The sequence below is a fragment of the Colletotrichum jinshuiense genome, chromosome 1 (assembly GCF_051148585.1).
Source record: "Colletotrichum jinshuiense chromosome 1, complete sequence".
NCBI classification, from domain to species: domain Eukaryota; kingdom Fungi; phylum Ascomycota; class Sordariomycetes; order Glomerellales; family Glomerellaceae; genus Colletotrichum; species Colletotrichum jinshuiense.
This window is the reverse complement of record NC_139302.1, coordinates 4,276,923-4,295,113: the sequence shown is the minus strand read 5'-3', so window position 1 is coordinate 4,295,113 and position 18,191 is coordinate 4,276,923. Positions and strand designations below refer to the sequence as shown.

At 56.1% G+C, this 18,191-nt stretch overlaps 8 protein-coding genes across 8 annotated transcripts; 5 read left to right on the top strand and 3 right to left on the bottom strand.

Moving 5' to 3' along the window:
- Positions 1–447: 447 nt before the first annotated feature.
- Positions 448–3,066, top strand: EsH8_I_001100 (uncharacterized protein; the record flags this gene model as incomplete). The annotated part of the gene is made up of 1 exon (XM_083268513.1): positions 448–3,066. One exon carries the CDS (start codon positions 448–450, stop codon positions 3,064–3,066), a length of 2,619 nt encoding a protein of 872 aa, XP_083118951.1.
- A 223-nt stretch (positions 3,067–3,289) lies between these two features.
- Positions 3,290–3,719, bottom strand: EsH8_I_001099 (Rab5-interacting protein-domain-containing protein; the record flags this gene model as incomplete). The annotated part of the gene is made up of 2 exons (XM_083268512.1): positions 3,290–3,580; positions 3,654–3,719. The coding sequence occupies 2 exons, from the start codon at positions 3,717–3,719 to the stop codon at positions 3,290–3,292; spliced, it is 357 nt and encodes a 118-aa protein (XP_083118950.1).
- An 820-nt stretch (positions 3,720–4,539) lies between these two features.
- On the top strand, positions 4,540–6,614 carry EsH8_I_001098 (Mysoin-binding motif of peroxisomes-domain-containing protein; the record flags this gene model as incomplete). Its single annotated transcript, XM_083268511.1, has 5 exons — positions 4,540–4,588; positions 4,651–4,838; positions 4,905–5,377; positions 5,446–5,897; positions 5,953–6,614. The coding sequence occupies 5 exons, from the start codon at positions 4,540–4,542 to the stop codon at positions 6,612–6,614; spliced, it is 1,824 nt and encodes a 607-aa protein (XP_083118949.1).
- An 883-nt stretch (positions 6,615–7,497) lies between these two features.
- Positions 7,498–8,459, top strand: EsH8_I_001097 (proliferating cell nuclear antigen; the record flags this gene model as incomplete). Its single annotated transcript, XM_083268510.1, has 4 exons — positions 7,498–7,539; positions 7,601–8,030; positions 8,093–8,382; positions 8,442–8,459. The coding sequence occupies 4 exons, from the start codon at positions 7,498–7,500 to the stop codon at positions 8,457–8,459; spliced, it is 780 nt and encodes a 259-aa protein (XP_083118948.1).
- An 872-nt stretch (positions 8,460–9,331) lies between these two features.
- Positions 9,332–10,787, top strand: EsH8_I_001096 (Ribokinase-like protein; the record flags this gene model as incomplete). The annotated part of the gene is made up of 5 exons (XM_083268509.1): positions 9,332–9,385; positions 9,445–9,455; positions 9,552–9,631; positions 9,747–10,102; positions 10,254–10,787. 5 exons carry the CDS (start codon positions 9,332–9,334, stop codon positions 10,785–10,787), a joined length of 1,035 nt encoding a protein of 344 aa, XP_083118947.1.
- Positions 10,788–11,311: 524 nt separating this feature from the next.
- On the bottom strand, positions 11,312–11,925 carry EsH8_I_001095 (bifunctional dITP/dUTP diphosphatase; the record flags this gene model as incomplete). The annotated part of the gene is made up of 2 exons (XM_083268508.1): positions 11,312–11,580; positions 11,652–11,925. 2 exons carry the CDS (start codon positions 11,923–11,925, stop codon positions 11,312–11,314), a joined length of 543 nt encoding a protein of 180 aa, XP_083118946.1.
- An 866-nt stretch (positions 11,926–12,791) lies between these two features.
- Positions 12,792–13,830, bottom strand: EsH8_I_001094 (uncharacterized protein; the record flags this gene model as incomplete). The annotated part of the gene is made up of 2 exons (XM_083268507.1): positions 12,792–13,670; positions 13,723–13,830. The coding sequence occupies 2 exons, from the start codon at positions 13,828–13,830 to the stop codon at positions 12,792–12,794; spliced, it is 987 nt and encodes a 328-aa protein (XP_083118945.1).
- A 1,989-nt stretch (positions 13,831–15,819) lies between these two features.
- Positions 15,820–17,360, top strand: EsH8_I_001093 (KH domain-containing protein; the record flags this gene model as incomplete). Its single annotated transcript, XM_083268506.1, has 3 exons — positions 15,820–16,332; positions 16,395–17,274; positions 17,338–17,360. 3 exons carry the CDS (start codon positions 15,820–15,822, stop codon positions 17,358–17,360), a joined length of 1,416 nt encoding a protein of 471 aa, XP_083118944.1.
- Between the last annotated feature and the right edge of the window lie 831 nt (positions 17,361–18,191).

The following is an 18,191-nucleotide window of genomic DNA, read 5'->3' as shown; positions in this document are numbered from 1 at the left end:
CTTCCGGCCAGCTGCGTCACACCTTGGCTGAGACCTCACCGTCTCGTTGAGTCAGTCATACTCAAAACATCAACGGCGCCCAAGTCGCCATTACAAAACTCATCATCTCCTTGGATGCATCTTGTAACATCCATACTGTACTAGTGTTCGACATTCAATCATATCCACACTCTCGCAATGGCCTCCAACTAGGCTTCTAGTTGAGCTCCCCCTACAACGCGTCCCAACATCTTCGACGACGCCTCACCTTCACCGCACACCAACAAATAGCTTTAGTTTTCAAGATGATACCGCGTATAGCGTCCCGTCCTTCTGCCCTTGTCACTGCAATAGCTTATCACAACCGGCGTTTACATCCATATCGGCATTGTACCTTCTTAGCAACGCGCTCCTGAACTGCCGTTGCGTCTTCTATCTTTGGTCCATTCGCCACTGATAAATAACAAAATGGCGTCCGGATCCATCTTCACCTTCGACACCGACCCCCAACGGGTCTCTTCTCCATGGCTAGGACCCGAGGACCCGGGGAAGAAGCCGAAGTCTGATGACGGGCAGGTTCAGTCTGGTCACCTCTCTGACTATGGGGTTACAAAATTGGAGGCAGAGCCGCAAGAGGGCCCAACTGAGTATAAACTCCATCTCTTGCTGCGACCACGGCGGACGTTTACGTCCATGAGCACCATCACGTCCCCCCAACACCCAAAGACCACTGCCACCCGCTCGTCCAAGATCGCATCTGCAGCTCTGTCGGCGTCCAGTCAGAGTCGACAAGTGCGTCTGCAGCAATTGACAACACAATTGCTTTGGCGACTTCAGCAGTCTTGCGCCTACCATGCACTGAACCCCAAAGACCTCATCATCCCCAAGCTTCCCGACGACACGGATGACTTGAGTCAGGCTATGACGCCGCAAAAACCCCTTCCAGGCCTAGAGGAATCTCGTGGAGCCCTGTATGAGATTGGCGTGGCCGACGACGGCACCTTAGTAGGACTAACCCTGGATGAGATGGATGAGAGCATCACAACTCTTAGGGTCATGGCGGCTACCTTGGGTTGCCGAGTTGAGACTCTACGCCACGTCATTGTGGGCGAATGTGAATGGCTGGAGACATCCGAGCTGGTCGATAGTGTGGCATCGCAGCCAGCACAGGTTGCTCGGCAGGCGAGACTTTGGGTTGTTGAGGCATTGGTGACCCCTGACTTTTCAACAAAAACTACCCGTACAAACTATGCACGAGACGACCATCGCGAGACAAAACAGTCTCCAAAGGTCACAGAACCCAGTGAGCTACCAAGCAGAGGACGTTCCACCACTGACCAACTGAGAATAACACTTACCGGCCCGACGACGTCGGGTAAATCTACGCTCTTGGGTACATTGTCGACGGGGACCCTCGATAACGGTCGTGGCAAAAGTCGAATCAGTTTATTCAAACACCGGCATGAAGTTGCTTCGGGTCTCACCAGTTCGGTAGCACAAGAACTCATCGGATACAAGGGTCATGTCATTTCCAACTACTCACAGGATCGCGTCGAGTCATGGGTCGATATTCATGACCGAGCTGAAAATGGACGTCTTGTCTTCGTCTCCGACTCCGCTGGCCACCCACGTTACCGCCGAACCATCCTCCGCGGCCTCTTTGGTTGGGCTCCCCAATGGACGGTTCTCTGTCTTGGTGCAGACGATGCAGAAACGAGCTCGACCAAGGACGGTGCTAGCTCCACGGCCAATGAGGTTCTCGGGCTGGCGGGTGCCGGTGTTGACCTTGCCAAAGCCCACCTGGAGCTGTGCTTGAAGCTAAAAACCCCGTTGGTCATTGTCATAACAAAATTGGACCTGGCAACCAAGGCGAGCCTTCAGCGAACCCTTGGTCAAGTTTTGACACACATCAAAGAGGCGGGCCGAGTTCCCAAAATACTCCAGCCGGCCCAGGGGAGCACTCAGACGTGGGCTAACATCCCTTCTGCGGATCTCGACAAAGCCAACACTGTCACTGCAGAGATGGAAAAAACCGGGGATTTGCTCAAGTTTATCCCGATCATCCTCACCAGTGCTGTCAGCGGCGCAGGGGTTGGTTTGATGCACGCTCTCCTGGAGAATCTTCCCCTCCCCCCCGCGCCCACGGCACAAGACTTTGTGGGAATGGCATTGAACCCTGAGCAGCCTTCGTGTCTGTTCCACGTCGACGACACGTTCAGTCTCCCAGCATCCTATGCCTCCCTAGCTGAGAACCCTAACCAAACTGACATGGGAACCGTGGTATCCGGCTACTTGCGGTTCGGTCAACTTTCCGTGGGAGACAGCATTGTTGTAGGACCTTTTCCCTCTGGCGATGACGACATCAAAGGTTTAACACCAGAAGGTCGGTCTTCTCCTGGCAACTATGGTCTGTCGATTTCTCATCCAGCATCGGCGGAGCTTGCCAAGATCGCGATACGCAACACGGTCTCAGCCTCAACCATCAAAGGGGAGTGGCACAAGGCCAAGATTGTCAGCATACGCAACTTGCGGCTGCCAGTCAACACCCTGGAGGCTGGTCAAGTCGGTACCATTGGCATTGTACTGGATATCCCGCAGGAGAAGTCACCTGAGGGGACATTAGAACCACCGCCCAGTGCGCCCCGGATTCGAAAGGGCATGGTTCTGGCAATTCCATCCAAGCACATGGTGGACACAGGCATGTCTCTCCAGGCAGCAAGCGGGTTAACGGTGTCTTTCAAAGACCCAAACACGGCGTGTCTGACGTACGGATCCCTTGTCAATGTCTACGTTGGAAGCGTCCGCGCAGCTGCCAGAGTAATGGGCGTCTCCAGACTACCAACCAAAGACGAAACCAGAAACTTGAACGTCAACGACGCTGAAGATATCTTCAACATGAATGAGCACGATGAGCCCGATTCTACTTCCGAATTGGAGTTCTCCGGAGGTGTCCAGGTCACCTTCGAGTTGCTGACCAGTCGAGAATGGGTCGAGATGGGCTCACAGATCCTTGTTCTTGAGGGAGGCCGCAATGATAAATCTGGATTAGAGGGGTTTGTAGGTACTGTTGTGGAGATTGTTGATTGAGCTGCCTGTGGGGAGTGGCTTTCTTTCAGCTCTCATGTTCAAGCGGCGTTATTGAATCCAGCGCGCCATATTTCTTGTTTGTTATGTCATTATAGCGTTGTTTTTTCCTTCCTTTTTTCATTGATAGTTCGGTATGCCATGAATGTAATCTGCGTTCAGCCTTGTACAAAGATCCCTCAACGCCCCGACGCCGGCAATGCCACTCTTGCTAAACCATGCTTCATCACGCCCTCACAAGACCGTAGAATAGAGTCCAGGTAAGGATGAAGCCAGGAAGCCCACCAGTAAGACCACTCGTCCAAAATTCCAACGGTCCCTTGAAATAGCGGCTAGTGCTGAGGAACGGCAAGCCAGCGGACGTCGATTCGGGAGCAATTCGGAGAATGTAGGTGAGGAAGACGGTGACGAAAGAGAGGATGATGTAGAACAGGAAGCCGCTGTATGATTCCAGACCGAGAATGCCGGCCGCGACGCCGAAGAGGGAGGCCGTGAGACTTTGCAGGTTCGAGAGAGTCTGCGTAAGAGAGGTAAGCGTTAGCGAGAAGCTGCGACGGTCGCAAAAGCTAAGCTTCAGAGAGCTATCCCACCTTTGTGTTGTGCATGACGGATTCCTGCACAATGGGGGAGATTTGGTAGTCGCGTTCCGACGGCATCGTTGCGGTTGTGTACGTGTTTCAGTTCGCTGGGGTTCGTTTGGCTGGGGCGATACTGGAGTTTCTCGGGTCTTGCGATTATGTTGCCGTGCTGTCGATGCGCTTCGTGTGGTGAATCAATCAGTGTCTGTTCGTACCTAGAGCTCGTCCGTCACTCAGCGTCTGGATTAGGTAATGCTAGCCAGTGGGCGGTGGAGCTTACATACACACACCAGACAAAATCGGGCAGGTCGACATCGGAAGGCGGCTTTATGATGATCCAGATTGACAAAGCCAGCGTTCCCATGTCTCTGGACCGCTAGTTTCGGCGCCCGCCCCGTTGTCGTCCCATGTCCCAAATTTAAAAATATGCAAATAATTCATCGCACACGGCGCACAAGCCACATTTTCGGCGCGCAACTTCACCGTTCACCCCGTTGGCTGGGGCAGATCATAGTGCATAGCATGCGGTCACCCCACCGAGCCTCCGTCCTCCCCCTTGCACCTTAATCGGTTACAAGGGTCCAGTTTCCTTCCCCATTCGTGAGCGGCGGCTGGTCACTTCAGCTCGGCGCTTTGAGCGAACTCTCCCTTCCCCCCCTGTGTAACCTCCGCAATCATAATACGTCTCCGTACATGCGATTCGTATATATCCCCCGAAAGCCCGTCCATTCAACGTTTGCACATGTTTTGCGTTTCCCTTGAGTCTGTTAATGGTTTCTTGTTCGCATCCACCCCTCGTTTTGTTCCGATCCCACGACGCAGCGGCAACCCGACAACTTAGAGCGACAGATGGCCGTGCTGCTTGCAGGTGCCTCGTCGATACTTGCCAGGTCGCTAGATGGAGCCCGTTGTGTTTGACCAGACGCCGCTCGCTGAGTACCTTCGTGGTGAGTGCAACTCTTCCCAATGCGACCCAGCCCTCCCGCGACTAACAAGATGCGCGCGACAGATGAAGGCGAAGACGAGCAGGCGGGATGGGCCTACGACGACCCAATCTACGACGTGTCACCACCCTCGAGTCCTGAGTTCGCGCCGACAGGTCGGCCGATGGTCAGGTCAAGATTCCGCAATAACCCTCTCCGAGTCGACATACCTACCAAAGCGGCCTCCGACAAGTCATACCGACAAAGCTATTCGGTGCGCCCCCAAAATCCCCTTTCTCCGGCACATGGGGAAATTACTGACTTGTGTGTCCTCTTCAAGACCGCGGTAGCGTCCAGGATTGACCGAGCCGACAACTCCAAATTCCTTGAGCAATTTCGCTATACTATAATCGCATCCCAGCTATTGAGTGGACACTCCATATTATCCCAGCCCCATGCATCATCCCGGCCCGCCAATGCTGCAATTGACGGCAATACGGCCGACGTATTATTGGACTCGACCGGCGCAGTCGCCGTTGTTCTGGGAGCGTTGGCTCTCGCCGTCTCGATCAACTGGCTTGCGGGAACAGGACCGTTGAACAAGAGACGCACTGTTGTTATTTTATTGGTCGTCGTGATCGCTGCAGGGATCGCCCATGTGTTCATGCGGAGGCAATGGCTGAGGTACAGACGGCTGCAGGCACTGTCTGAGGTCACTGCGTTTGTTTCAAACTCTCAAGAGTTTGACAGCGCGACCGGCGCGGCCATTGCCCTAGTGCAGGAGGTCGAACTTGTTTCCAGAGGCTACCGTCTGTAAGTTTATATCTTCCCTGGCCCGGTTGCTGACGGAGAGTTGTATCATGAACTGACACAAGGTTTAGGAGTGCACCTCTTCCGCCCATCAGTCGCATCGAAGACCGCTCGCAGACTCGCAAGTGCGTGCGCCTGCGTAGGGCCCTGCGGGCGTGCTTTGCAGACGTCATACCCGCATACGATCAGACCGCATCAATTGTCAAGGGATTCTCTGAGCAACTCGATTTGGAGAAGTACTATGACATTTATGACATCAGCGACTTTGATATGTCCGATGCCAAGCAAGGGTTTCAGGAGAATGAGTTCGAGGACAACGAATCGTTAAGAACGCTCAAGATCCTCGCCGCACGGTTCCACACCATCCGCAAGATGTTCTTGTGTGCACTGTTGGCGCTAGATACAAGTGGTGACAGCAGCGACCTTTTGAGATGGACAACTACAGTGGAAGCGGTTCGCACTCTCAATTCGGCCACTCAAAAGGCGTTTGAGCGTTTGAAGAGATTGTTGAGTGACGAGGAATGTAAGTAATCTCTCCCCCTCCAGTAAGGTCAAATCAGGTGGCTGACGACCCAAAGCGTTCCCGCCGCCGCCAACCCCAAAGATGCCCTTAACACCCGGCAGGGAGAGATGGAGATCGCAATTACGGAAACTCAACTCCTTGTCCAGTGGAATTCGCGGTTTGCAAGCCAAGTTGCAGCTTTTGAAAGAAGAGTCCGACCGAAGCCTTAACGAATCCGACGACATATCCGAGCTCGGCTCTAGCCTATTGTCTCAGTATGAGTCCATTGGAGGAGACCTGAAACTGCTCATGCAGGCCTGGGAGGAAGGCAAAGCATCCCTCGCCCTGGGTATCGACCGGAACGAGAAACGATTGTCTTCTATGAGCACTTTGCTCTCCCCCACCAGCTCGCTCAGCGGGCTCACGACAGTTGAAGAAGGAGGAGCCGCCGAAGCTCTGAAGGCGCTGAACGGAGAATCGCCGTCCAGCTTGGACTTTAGCAGTACAGGGGAGCCCGATACAGAAGAGATCTTTGAGGCTGTCGCTCAGCCACGGCCTCGCAGCTTATTAACGAGAGAGGAGCGCATCGTTAAGATGAGGGAAGATCGGGAAAAGCGAGAGATCGCCAAAGAGAAGGCGGACGCCAACAAGGGGATGCTCAAAGAGCTGGAGATGGTCATCAACCTCCGGCCCCGCCCACGAACCGGGACGACTCCGTCACGCATCGTTTCGATGTGACGAGGACACGACATATGACGACTGACACGGCGTTTTGGAACAGGAGACTAACTAATCACAGTCATTTGGACTTTTTTCTTTTCCTTTTTTGTTTCTTGAGATATAATCTGTGCAAACACATCTTCTCGCCGACTGCATATAGAAGGGGATTTAAGGACACGGGGACGGAAGCTATTGTTCACTGAGTTGCTCATTTGTATTGTATGATGACACTGATGTGCACCATGATATCCGGTGCAGGCTCCCAATTGGGCCAGTTTACTTGTACAGACTACTTACTTAGTATTCTAATTGGAAAAGGCCCATCAACCGCTTACTTGCGTATGCAATATTGGACTCAGCCACATGTTCATTTGTTGTTTTGTCTAGGATGTCTTATTGACAAAGGACCCTGGTTGTCAGGGTAAAGGAAAGGGGTCACGATTCAGGGGCGTAGGAGTGGAGGGAGCTCGGTGAGCCCGGGCCAGCCATCTTAGATCGGTAGGTTGCGCCGTGCGCGCCTGCCTACTTGTCCTTACGTAGGTGACAGCGCACGTGCCATCATGGATTCTTCTGCCCCGCGCGTTAGGTTGGCGTTGAGCCCTATTAAACGCTTGACGCGTCTTCCTCGCTCGCCAGCCCACCACGCGCAGCGTGTTTGCCCATTAAAGTACTTTCGCGACGAGACCTTCTCTTCTTCACTAACCCCTCAACCACACTTTACGCCCAACTTTCACCAACGCCCACGATCATCATTGCGCCTCCTCTTCCATTTTCTTTGATTTCCGAAGATACCCCTCTACTCTTTTTTTCAAGCACATAAACAGCCAGTACGTTTTCAATCCCCTCACCGATTTTCTCCTCATGCAATTTTGGTGTATGATGCTAACGCCGCCGAGCAGAGATGTTGGAAGCCAGACTCGACCAGGCCGATATCCTGAAGAAGGTAACACGCCACCGCAAGGCAGAACACACGGAAACCTTGGGCACCTTGCTAACCAGTTCAGGTTGTCGATGCCATCAAGGACCTCGTCCAAGACTGCAACTTCGACTGCAATGACTCCGGCATCATGCTCCAGGCCATGGACAACTCTCACGTTGCCCTTGTGTCCATGGCTCTCAAGACCGAGGCCTTCTCACCCTACCGCTGCGACCGCAACATTGCGCTCGGCGTCAACCTGACGTCGTTGACAAAGGTCCTTCGCGCCGCCCAGGGCGACGATGTCCTCACGCTCAAGGCCGAGGATGCTCCCGACAGCCTGAACATTCTTTTCGAGAGCTCAGAGCACGACCGTATCAGCGAGTACGACCTCAAGTTGATGGATATCGACCAGGAGCACCTGGGTATCCCCGAGACGGACTACGCCGCGACGATCACCATGCCTAGCAGCGAGTTCAAGCGTATCTGCCTGGATCTGATGGCCATGAGCGAGTCGGGTAAGCATTCTCCAATTGGTCCATATTTTAATTATCCAAATTGCTAACATCCTGGCGTGCAGTGACGATCGATGCGAGCAAGGATGGCGTCAAGTTTGCATGCAACGGCGACATCGGCAACGGATCCGTCACCCTGCGAAGCCACACTAACGTCGACAAGCCTGAGCTGAACGTCGACATTGCCCTGTCGGAGCCCGTGTCTCTGACCTTCTCCCTCAAGTACCTCGTCAACTTCTGCAAGGCTGCCGCCATTTCCAAGCAGGTCAAGATCTGCCTGTCCAACGAGGTGCCACTTCTTGTTGAGTACACGCTGGTGGGCCAGAGCTACCTGCGCTTCTACCTGGCGCCGAAGGCAAGTTTCCCTTACATGTCTGATATGGAGGCGAATGTCACGACTAACAGGTATTTCAGATTGGTGACGAGGAGTAAATTGGTGATTGACGATGGAATGAAGTTGATATTGCGGGCGTTGCACGGGACTAGGGACGGGGCAAAGGGCCTGTCCTTTCACTCTGGATTGAGTTTTGCATGTTCTAGAAAAGATGCGCAATACGTTGGTAGACGAAGGGCAAAAAGCACTTTTGGGACCACGAAATATAATGAAATTACTGTTTCCGCCTACACGAATTACTGGACCCATGCACTGCACTCAAAGGCATCGACTTGACGATTTTTGTGGGTTCCGACATTCGCACGAGTGCGCCAGTTGCCCGACAGCTGGTTGTGCCACCCGTCAATGGGAGACTTTCCAATCTCGGGTTAGTGCGGGGTTCTTCGATGCGCCCTTTTGGCGGGGTCTTTTTTTTCGTGCCAGGACGGGACCCTTTAAAATATCGGATTGGACGGGCACAGTCGCAACGTCAGAGTCAGAGCGGGAACCGCAAGCTAGAAGAACCTGGAACCGCATCACATCGGCCCAGGTCTAATCTCTCTTAGTCACTTCCAAGACGTACGGAAAAGAGACTGCATCTTGAGGAAGACCGATAATACTTGTTTTTGTTTTTTTTTTTGGCGCCGACAAAGAAACCTCTTTGTCTTTGCTCTTGTTTCTTGTACCGTACAAGTTTCAGTTTCTTATCTGCTTTCTAATACCCTTCCTTTACTTACTGTCCCTCTCTCTTCCTCGCCTGAGATCCTTCCGCACATCGGCATCCCGGTGGCACCCATCATCCCCGCTGATATCCAACTTCCGAGATCCAAGAACCCCACCACCTCCAGACCTAGACATCTCTAGAGATAGTAGACGAGGAAACGCCGCTTTCCACCCTAGAAACAACCAGACATAGTCTCGATCAGGAACCATGACTGTAGAACTGCCCATCCCCGATACGCGCGTCCTGGCCGTTGCCAGCCATGTAAGGCACTCTGAACTCTTGCCCTCCAAATGTGATATGCGACTGACCATGGCTTGAAGGTCGTGTCTGGGTGAGTCTTCCCGCGCCCGCCCTGCTCATTGCTTCACTATGCGCCCAAGCGCGGCCGCGGAAGAGACGCGCACAGCGCTTACCGTCCTTTTACCAGAAACGTAGGAAACAAGATTGCAGTCTTCACGCTGCAGTCCCTCGGCTGCGACGTCGCCGCACTCAACACCGTCCAGTTCAGTAAGCTTATCTGACTCTCTCTCCCTCAACCCGCCCACTTGTCTAGGCACCAGCCTTCCCCTCCTTTCTCCCTCTACAAGAACGACCAAAGGACTGACGACGTACAACCATAAAGGCAACCACACGGGCTACAGGCAATGGAAGGGGACAAAGGTCTCGGCCCAGGAGATCCGGGACCTCTTCGAGGGGCTCAGGCAGTCGTACCTCGACGACTTTGACATGATGCTCTCGGGCTACATCCCGGGGGCCGAGGCCGTCATGGCCGTGGGCGACATCGCAAAGGAGCTCAAGCGCAAGCAGGACGCCGCGGGTGCCCCCGGGAGCTTCTTCTGGGTCCTGGACCCCGTCATGGGCGACAACGGGAAGCTGTACGTCGCCGAGGAGGTCGTGCCCGCGTACCAGTCGCTCATCGAGTACGCGGACCTGATTCTGCCGAACCAGTTCGAGGCCGAGTATGTCCCCCCAACGCTAGTCTTTATTGGCTGTTCCCCGTTTCCTCTTCTTCTCTCTTGCCACAAGCCAGCGCTTGCACGGGCAGCCCCCGTCCCCCTTGACCCCCTCATGCTAACACCCCCACGGGCTCCTCTCGGGCGTCAAGATCACAGACATGGAAACCCTCCAGACCGCCATCCGCGCCCTGCACACCAAGTACCGCGTCCCCCACGTCGTAATCACGTCCGTCTCCCTCGCCTCCCCGGACCACCCGCCGTCCCACCTCTCCGTCGTCGGCTCCAGCATGTCGCCGACGACGGGCGAGCCCCGCCTCTTCAAGATCGTCTTCCCGGCCATCGACGCCTACTTCTCCGGCACCGGCGACATGTTCGCCGCGCTGATGACTGTGCGCATGCGCGAGGCCGTCATCGCCGCCGAGGGCGGGCTCAAGGACACCAAGTCGTGGCTGAGCGGCGACGGGGTCGACGCGCTGGAGCTGCCCCTCGCCAAGGCGGCCGAGATGGTGCTGGCGAGCATGCACGAGGTGCTCACGCAGACGGCGAGGGGGATGGAGGCCATCGTCAAGGCCGCCGGGGAGGCGGAGACGGAGGAGGAGAGGACGAGGCTGCACCTGCTCAAGAGCAAGAGCGCGGAGCTGAAGCTCGTGCGGAACCTGGCGAGCTTGAGGGACCCCGTTGTGGAGTTCCGCGCGAAGAGGCTGTAGGGGGCCGTAGACGACTCGGCCGAGGCGGAGGGGCAAGGCATGGTATGGCACACGGTTACATTGTATACAATGGGAGGAGGCGGTCATCTGTCAGCCTGCATGGGGACGGCGTGGGTTCGGGATAGAAAAAGGCATCATGGTTGTAGCATCGTCATTATTCATCTTTTCCCGCTCATTCTACCCCGCCTCCCCCCGAGGATGCTTGGTTCATCCACAAGGGGAAAGAGCCGTCGCCAGTCCAGCGAACACGGCGTGTGTGACCCAGTCGGCGAAGAGACCTTATAAAAGACAAGCAAGCACTCCATATTTGACACTCGCTATTTCGTGGTAGACGGGAGGGGGGCGGTGTGTTTCTTTTTCGGGTCATCAATTTCCATTTCGTTTCCCTTTATACCGTTTATTTATTTTTCCTGCCCCTTGGGCGGTGCTCCTACGTCGTCGCCGCCGGGCGTCTCTCTATCCCCACACACATCTAGAAGGCCAAGCTTCCCATCTCGGTCTGTCTTCCTCGAAGGGAACTGAATCTATGGCGCAAGAGCGACGCCGGTGCTGCCGAACCCGCCGGCGCCGCGCACGCTCTCCTCGAGCTCGGCGACCTCGACGACCTCGGGGGTGAAGATGCGCTCGATGACGAGCTGGGCGATGCGGTCGCCCTCGGCGATCTCGAAGTCGGTGTCGGAGTGGTTGAAGAGAAGGACCTTGACCTGGCCGCGGTAGTCGGCGTCGATGACGCCGGCGCCAGTGTCGATGAAGTGCTTGGAGGCCAGGCCGGAGCGGGGGGCGATGCGGCCGTCTGTGTCAAGGCTCGTGGTTAGCTTCGAGCTGTAGCAAAGAGGCAGAGAGAGGGCCGGGGGCCAAACGTACAAGTGCCAGCGGGAACGGAGATGGCAATGTCGGTGTCGACGAGAGCCTTGCCCCGCGCGGGGATGGCGGTGGCCTTGGCCGCGTAGATGTCGTAGCCGGCGGCGAAGAGGCTGCCGCGGGTAGGCAGGCGAGCCTTGTCGGAGAGCTTCTTGACCTGGAGTGGCGGGCAGGGCTCCATTGCGGCGGGAACGGGGGCGTCGTCGGAGGCGGTCTTGACTCGCTTTGCGGGATGGTCGGGCTGCTGCTGTGCGACAACGGGTTCAGAAGAGCTCATTTTCTATGCCTTTTTTTTTGTGTGTTTTGTTTTGTTTTGGGTTTGGAGGTCTGACGAGGTGGAAAGTTTACCGTGGGCCAGGTGTATGGTATTTCGGTGAAGTGGGGGACGAAGACTGCGAGACTGTGGACGTAAAGGCGGTGCAAACAGCTAGGGAAGCTGGGTAGAGCTATCCATGTGGGTGTGGGCACTTTGGCGGTGTCGCGAAGACGCGCAACGACGCGGGTGACGGCGAATTGGCCAATCAGAGACAGGGTTTCATCAATCTTCCCGAACCACTTTATTTAAAAACACCTACCTACCTACCCAGGCAAGGTCATCGTCATCAGACAGCTTAGCTAAGTTGTGTGTGTCTGCTGTTGCCGGGAATAGGTAGCTCTCACATCATGCGCCGATTCGTTGGTCCCAGGGTCACCTCAAAGCTGCCTCACGAACTACTATGGTACACCGAATGACAGACTCGGGCGCCCGAGAGTGTGTGCAACATTTGTGCATTGATAGGTTCAAGGTGTGTTCACAACGCATATACGCCAAGTTCTCAATCTCGACACCAACTTTTCCGTTCTACCCAGATGCGGAGGAAAGTGCAGAGTCAATCCTAGACACTGTGGAATGCAGTAGCAAAGGCAAGCCCGCACTGTGGCCGACGGAGCCTCAGCTGCGCCGCATGGCCCTGTTGAGCCTATTAGCTGCCATGTAACCTGACTCAAGAGACTCGACGCTTAACATCAGGAGCTCTTCTCTGACATTGGGAGCCAGGATGGACATGTAGTCGTGAAAATTCAGTTTGATTGCCTGGTAGGCCAACTCCACACGGGGGATCTGCGTGGACTGCGTCGCACGGGTGTGCGGCATCCCTGGCCCTCCTAGTCGTCCAGCTCTCTCCCAAAATCAATCAGCTTTAGTCGGGTAGCGTCCCTGGGATGGAACTGCGCGACCTTGGACCTGACCAGGAATCGCGCCGCCGCTGTTTCCTTGGGAAGCTTGACGTATGCTGCCGCGCTGTCGCCCCCTGCATCTACAAGCTGGTTGAGTAGCTGTTCTGTTAGTTCACGCATCTCGCGCCCGGCGGCGGCTGCCTCGTCCGCATCGCCTCGCCTCTGGCCTGCGTCCTCTTGCGGTAACCCCCAGACTTCCTCGAGCCGTCGCTGCCGTTTGTCCTCGTCCGGCTGGGCCTTGATCTTGACCGGTCGGCCCTGGGCATTGAAACCCGCAATCAGCTGGTCAGAGTCGATCTCCATCATGTCGCCTACGACAGGGCCACCAAGGTCTTCAGCGGCCAGCTGTGCCGCAAGGTGTTCGTCGATGAACCTTCTTAGGGCCTTGAGCAGTTTAGACGTCTCTCTGTTGTAACGCTTTTTCTTCTGCTCGAGTTCGTCCAGTCTTTCCTGGGCGGCCTGTTCGGGCGTTAATTCCATCCTAGATTCAGCCTCGTCCCTGAGAGACTGGATGCGTTTCTCTAAACTCTGCTGGAGAAGCTTCTGATCAGCCAGATTCGCCTGCTCGCTTTCCAGCCTGCGTCTGGTCTGGGCAAGAGAGGCCCCTTGGCTGGACAGATACGCTTGGGATTCAGTAATGGTCTGATGAGTCTTTCGCAGGGCCAGCAGCGCGGGCAAGACAGATCCCGAGAAGGGCACGAACGGAGGTGTGCTAGCAACTTGCTCGAACGCACTCTTCATGACCTCATAGGGCTCCCTTCCTGGTCCGGGCAGATTCCGGCCTGGCCGGCGGCCATCTTGTTGAAGCTGCGCCGGTGTTAGTTCTGAGTCGCTCGAAAGCATGATATGGGCTGCATACCGCCGCAAGCTCTTGCCGGTGTTGCTGGATCTTTCCGTGGAGTTCTTGCAAGCTCTGTTCCAAGCTCAGGGTATACCTGTCGCCGACGGGCTGGGGCGAGTCGGCCATGTTGTGTCGAGTTCCAATCTCTCCGGGCCAGGTCAGAGGTTGAAAGCCGGCGGTCTTGGTTCAGTCGAAACGGTCCGATATCTGACGGCACGGTGCAAATATCAGGCAGGAGGCGCACGCGACCTTCAAAGGATGCCCCAGAAGAAACGAAACACTTTAAGCAACGGCAGCACGAGAAGCCTTTCAACCCGTCCCAAAGCACACGGCCCGTCGTAGCAACAGAGACGTCCAATGGCGTCGAGCGTCCGATACGACCCCTGTCGCAGAAAACAAGGCGTGTCCGGGCGCTAGGTAGATGCCCTCTGGCTGTTTCAAAGGAGGTGTCACCGTGTTGAGTGCTATCGAGATTTCTGGGGGGACAGACAGCGCGCGGCCAGCACAGATGGTGCGCTCACTTGCTGAGCGATCTGGCACGCTGTCAAGTAACACCGACGGGCGGAAATTCCAGTGATCCAAATGAGCTGTTTGTGGCGCTCGAAGAAGAAAATACGGCACCAGTTTACAGGAGCCGTGGCTGACTGGCGGGGACGACCAGAGATTGAAGGGCTCGATGGAAGGGCAAGCGTCGGGGCCTTTGTCGGGGGTCTGAAGACGCGTTGTCGCGTTGACTCAGGGTGTGTAAAGGCCGTGTTGAGGCCGGACATGCACTCTTTGGAAACGACGCAGGGCGGGCACCGCATGTAGGGAGGTCGCAGCTCTCTCTCGGTCGGTTCCCTTTTTTTTTTTTTTGTCATGGTCGTTCAATTTGCAGGAGATGCAAGATACAACAGCAAACACTGTGCACGGCATGCCGCGTCTGTCCAATGAAACAGCCCGACGAGGGAGCACCAGGTGGCTAAGCACAGTTGGGAGCTCCAGTGTCCGGGGGGCCAGGCCCCCCCCATGTAGCTTAATCTGCCGGAGCAAATCACTGGCTGCACTGTAGCTACTGTGTGGCTCCTGCCCTCCGGCTCGCTCAGAAGACTGGGGATGAGGCGCAAGGGCCGTGCGTGGGGTCACTGTGCTGGGTCACGGCACCCGCCCTGTTGGCTGAGCCTGCCCTGGCCGCCCGCCCTGCCTGGTCCCTCTGGCGCTGGCACGGCACACTGGCTGGTCCTGAGGAAGCGTAAGGCCGATCTTTTCTGACGAGGTTTCAGCAATATCTTGCCCTCACCCATCCCGTTTCCCAAACCTCTTCGAGACATCCGGACCCCCTTCCAACCCATCTGTTTGCACGGTTTCTCTCCCATCTCTTTTAACCCGCGCCCTTTCTCCCCTCGCCCATTTCTCGATTCTTCCTGGTGGGTTCTATTCTCACGGCGCAGCGCATCGGTCCCTTCCAACGCTCCCATCACGTGTCGCCCCCCAAGCTCTCTCAGGTCCTTTGGCCCCACGGTTGGCGCGTCGCCAGTCTTGTTTTGCTCTGCAGCTTGACGAGCTCAAGGAGAGGATCATTGCAGAAGGAACATCAAAGCTCTGCTTGCAGGCTTGACAAACCGTCACAACACTTCGCAGCCTGCCTCACAGCTTGGACTGTTCGTTTGACGGAGAAAGGTTTGAGCTTCTGCATCCGAATCGCCTCCTACATACAGCCTTTGTCTACCATCAGCTCCTCCCCTCCCACCTTCTTTACCTCTTTTCCATCATCCACATACTTCCTGCCCGTTCGCTGCCTTCCCGCCTCGCCTCGCCCTGCCCCCGCTTGACCTGAGTTTCCTTGCGATTCTCACGATTTCGGAAGCTACCTACCTCGGCCCTGATAGGATAGGAGTCATCCTGAACCCACATCCCGACCTCAACTTCACGATCCTTTTGCCCTACGACCTCCATCCTCCACGATCACAGCCACTTCACCGAAAGAAAGTAATCTGATTCCGATCCCGACTACGCCACTACACCAGCCCGTTTTCCTTTGAAAACCGTTGTGGTGTAGATAGTCGAATACAAGCTCTTCTTGAACCTAGACGGAATCGCGAAAAACTTGTGTGAGACATTAACAGCTAGCCCATCATGTCCGCGTCGCCTCCCCAGCCCGCGAACTCGGCCAAGCGCCCCCTCGAAGAGACGTCCTCCCCTTCGCGTAGCAACGACCAGCCCGACGCTAAGCGACCCGCTTTGGACAAGATTCTGAAGAACGATGAGGAGGTCGAAATGGCCCAGCAGCCCGAGCCCGACGCCATCCTGGCCACGGACGCGAATGGCGCCGAGAAGACGAACGGCGCAGAGGCCAAGGCCGAGGATGCCGCCGATGCCGAGGGCGCCGAGACGAAGCCCATCCAGAGCTCCGTTGCCGGCTCTGTTCCCGCGACTTCCACCACCTCTGCAAGCCACGACGAGAGAGACTGGATCCACATCCGCGCAGTTATTTCCAGCCCGGAAGCCGCCACAGTCATCGGAAAGGGCGGAGAGAATGTTTCCAACATTCGCAAGATGTCGGGCGCCAAGTGCACCGTCAGCGATTATCAGAAGGGAGCCGTTGAGCGCATCTTGACTGTTAGCGGCGTTGTCGATGCTGCCGCAAAGGTTCGTGTCCTGCGCCCAATTTCGCCAATTCATTGATTTTGCCTGCTAACATGCGCGACCAGGCCTTCGGACTCATCATTCGGACCCTGAACAACGAGCCTTTGGCCGAACCGTCGAGCTCCCAGTCCAAGACGTATCCCCTGCGCCTGCTTATCCCCCACATCCTGATCGGCTCCATCATTGGCAAGGGTGGCGCTCGCATCCGCGAGATCCAGGAGGCTTCCGGGGCTCGGCTTAATGCTTCTGACTCTTGCCTGCCTCTCTCCACTGAGCGCTCGCTGGTGGTCATGGGCGTCGCCGATGCCGTTCACATCGCCACCTACTACGTCGGCAGCACTCTCCTCGAGCAGCTGAACGACAGGTTCGGCGGCCCGGCTGCCTCGGCCTACGCGACAAGGAGTGGCGGCCCCGCCGGCGTTGTCCCGGGCGGCATGCAAGTCGTGCCCTACTCCCCGCAGCCGACCACTGGCAACTACGGCAACCGTGAAAACTACAACCGGAGACATGACGCCCGCGCCCAGCACCACGGCCTGCCTGCTGCTCCGTACGCGCAACCGTACCACCCCCACGCCGCCCAGCCCAACCCGGCCATACCCGTCCACTACGGAGCGGCGCAAGCCGGCGCTTACGGAGGTGCTGCTGCTCCCATGCAGCCCCACGCCGGTGCGGCTGTTCCTCAACCCCACGGCGCTCACCCAGCTCAGCCCATGCACGGAGCAGCGATGCCCGGCGCTCCCTTGACCCAGCAGATCTACATCCCCAACGACATGGTTGGTGCCATCATCGGAAAGGGCGGACAGAAGATCAACGAAATACGCCAGATCAGCGGCAGTGTGATTAAGATAAACGAGCCTCAAGACAACAGCAACGAGCGGCTGGTCACCATCACGGGAACGGAGGAATGCAATCGGATGGCGCTATACATGCTATATTCTCGTCTCGGTATGCGGACCCCTCGGCAGGAAGCCCTGCAACATGGACCGCAAGTAGCTAACATGGCAACAGAATCGGAAAAGCACCGGATTTAACGTTGACGACGTTCATGACTTTACTGACTATCACATTTTAGTTCGGCAAACCAAAATTTCGGGCGGAATGGTACAGTTTCATTTCTTTTGCGAAACATCATCGCCGCGTTTGGGGGATATCGGATTGGTCTCCGGCAACATCTTCGCCGCGAGACCCCGGCTACATCTGGAAAGGGGGACAGGTCTTGATCAACTTCGTCTGATCAAAGGTGCTTTTAGAGGAGGTACTACTTTTAATAGTGCACTACTCTCTTTTACTTCCATCTCCAGCACATCTTGACTCCCTGCCCACATCTTCACCATCACCGTTGCGCGCCCCGTCAGTCGCCGTTCTGTCTGTCGCCCTACCATCCATCCCGCCTCACTCACACAGCCCTGGTGGACATGATAGCATTGAGCCCTAGATTCTCGTGATCCAAACCCAACATCGCCCTGACTACGTCCGCCACAAACGCCCATGCACTCCGTCCTGTCTTTTCTTCTTTCCTATCTTACATTATGACATGTGCGCATCTCCTCTTGCGGACGCGCAGATAGGCTTTCTCCCTTCCCACGTTTCCTTCCCCGCGGATTAGCGGAGGAGACAAGGTCGGGTAGCACGAGCACCGAGAGCTTCCCGTGCGAGAGCGGCTTTGCTAATGATTTCGCGGCAGGCACCAGACGACGTTCCGACGGTGAAACCCGTTGACAGCGGCTGTGTTGGTAGTGATACGCTGAAGGATCCAAGGGGGTGGGGGCAGTAGCTGGTGAGTCTAGTTCTTCCGACGCCCGCGTACTAATGGCGAGCAGCGCCTCCTCGGATCACAAGGAGGATGGATCTTCACACACTCA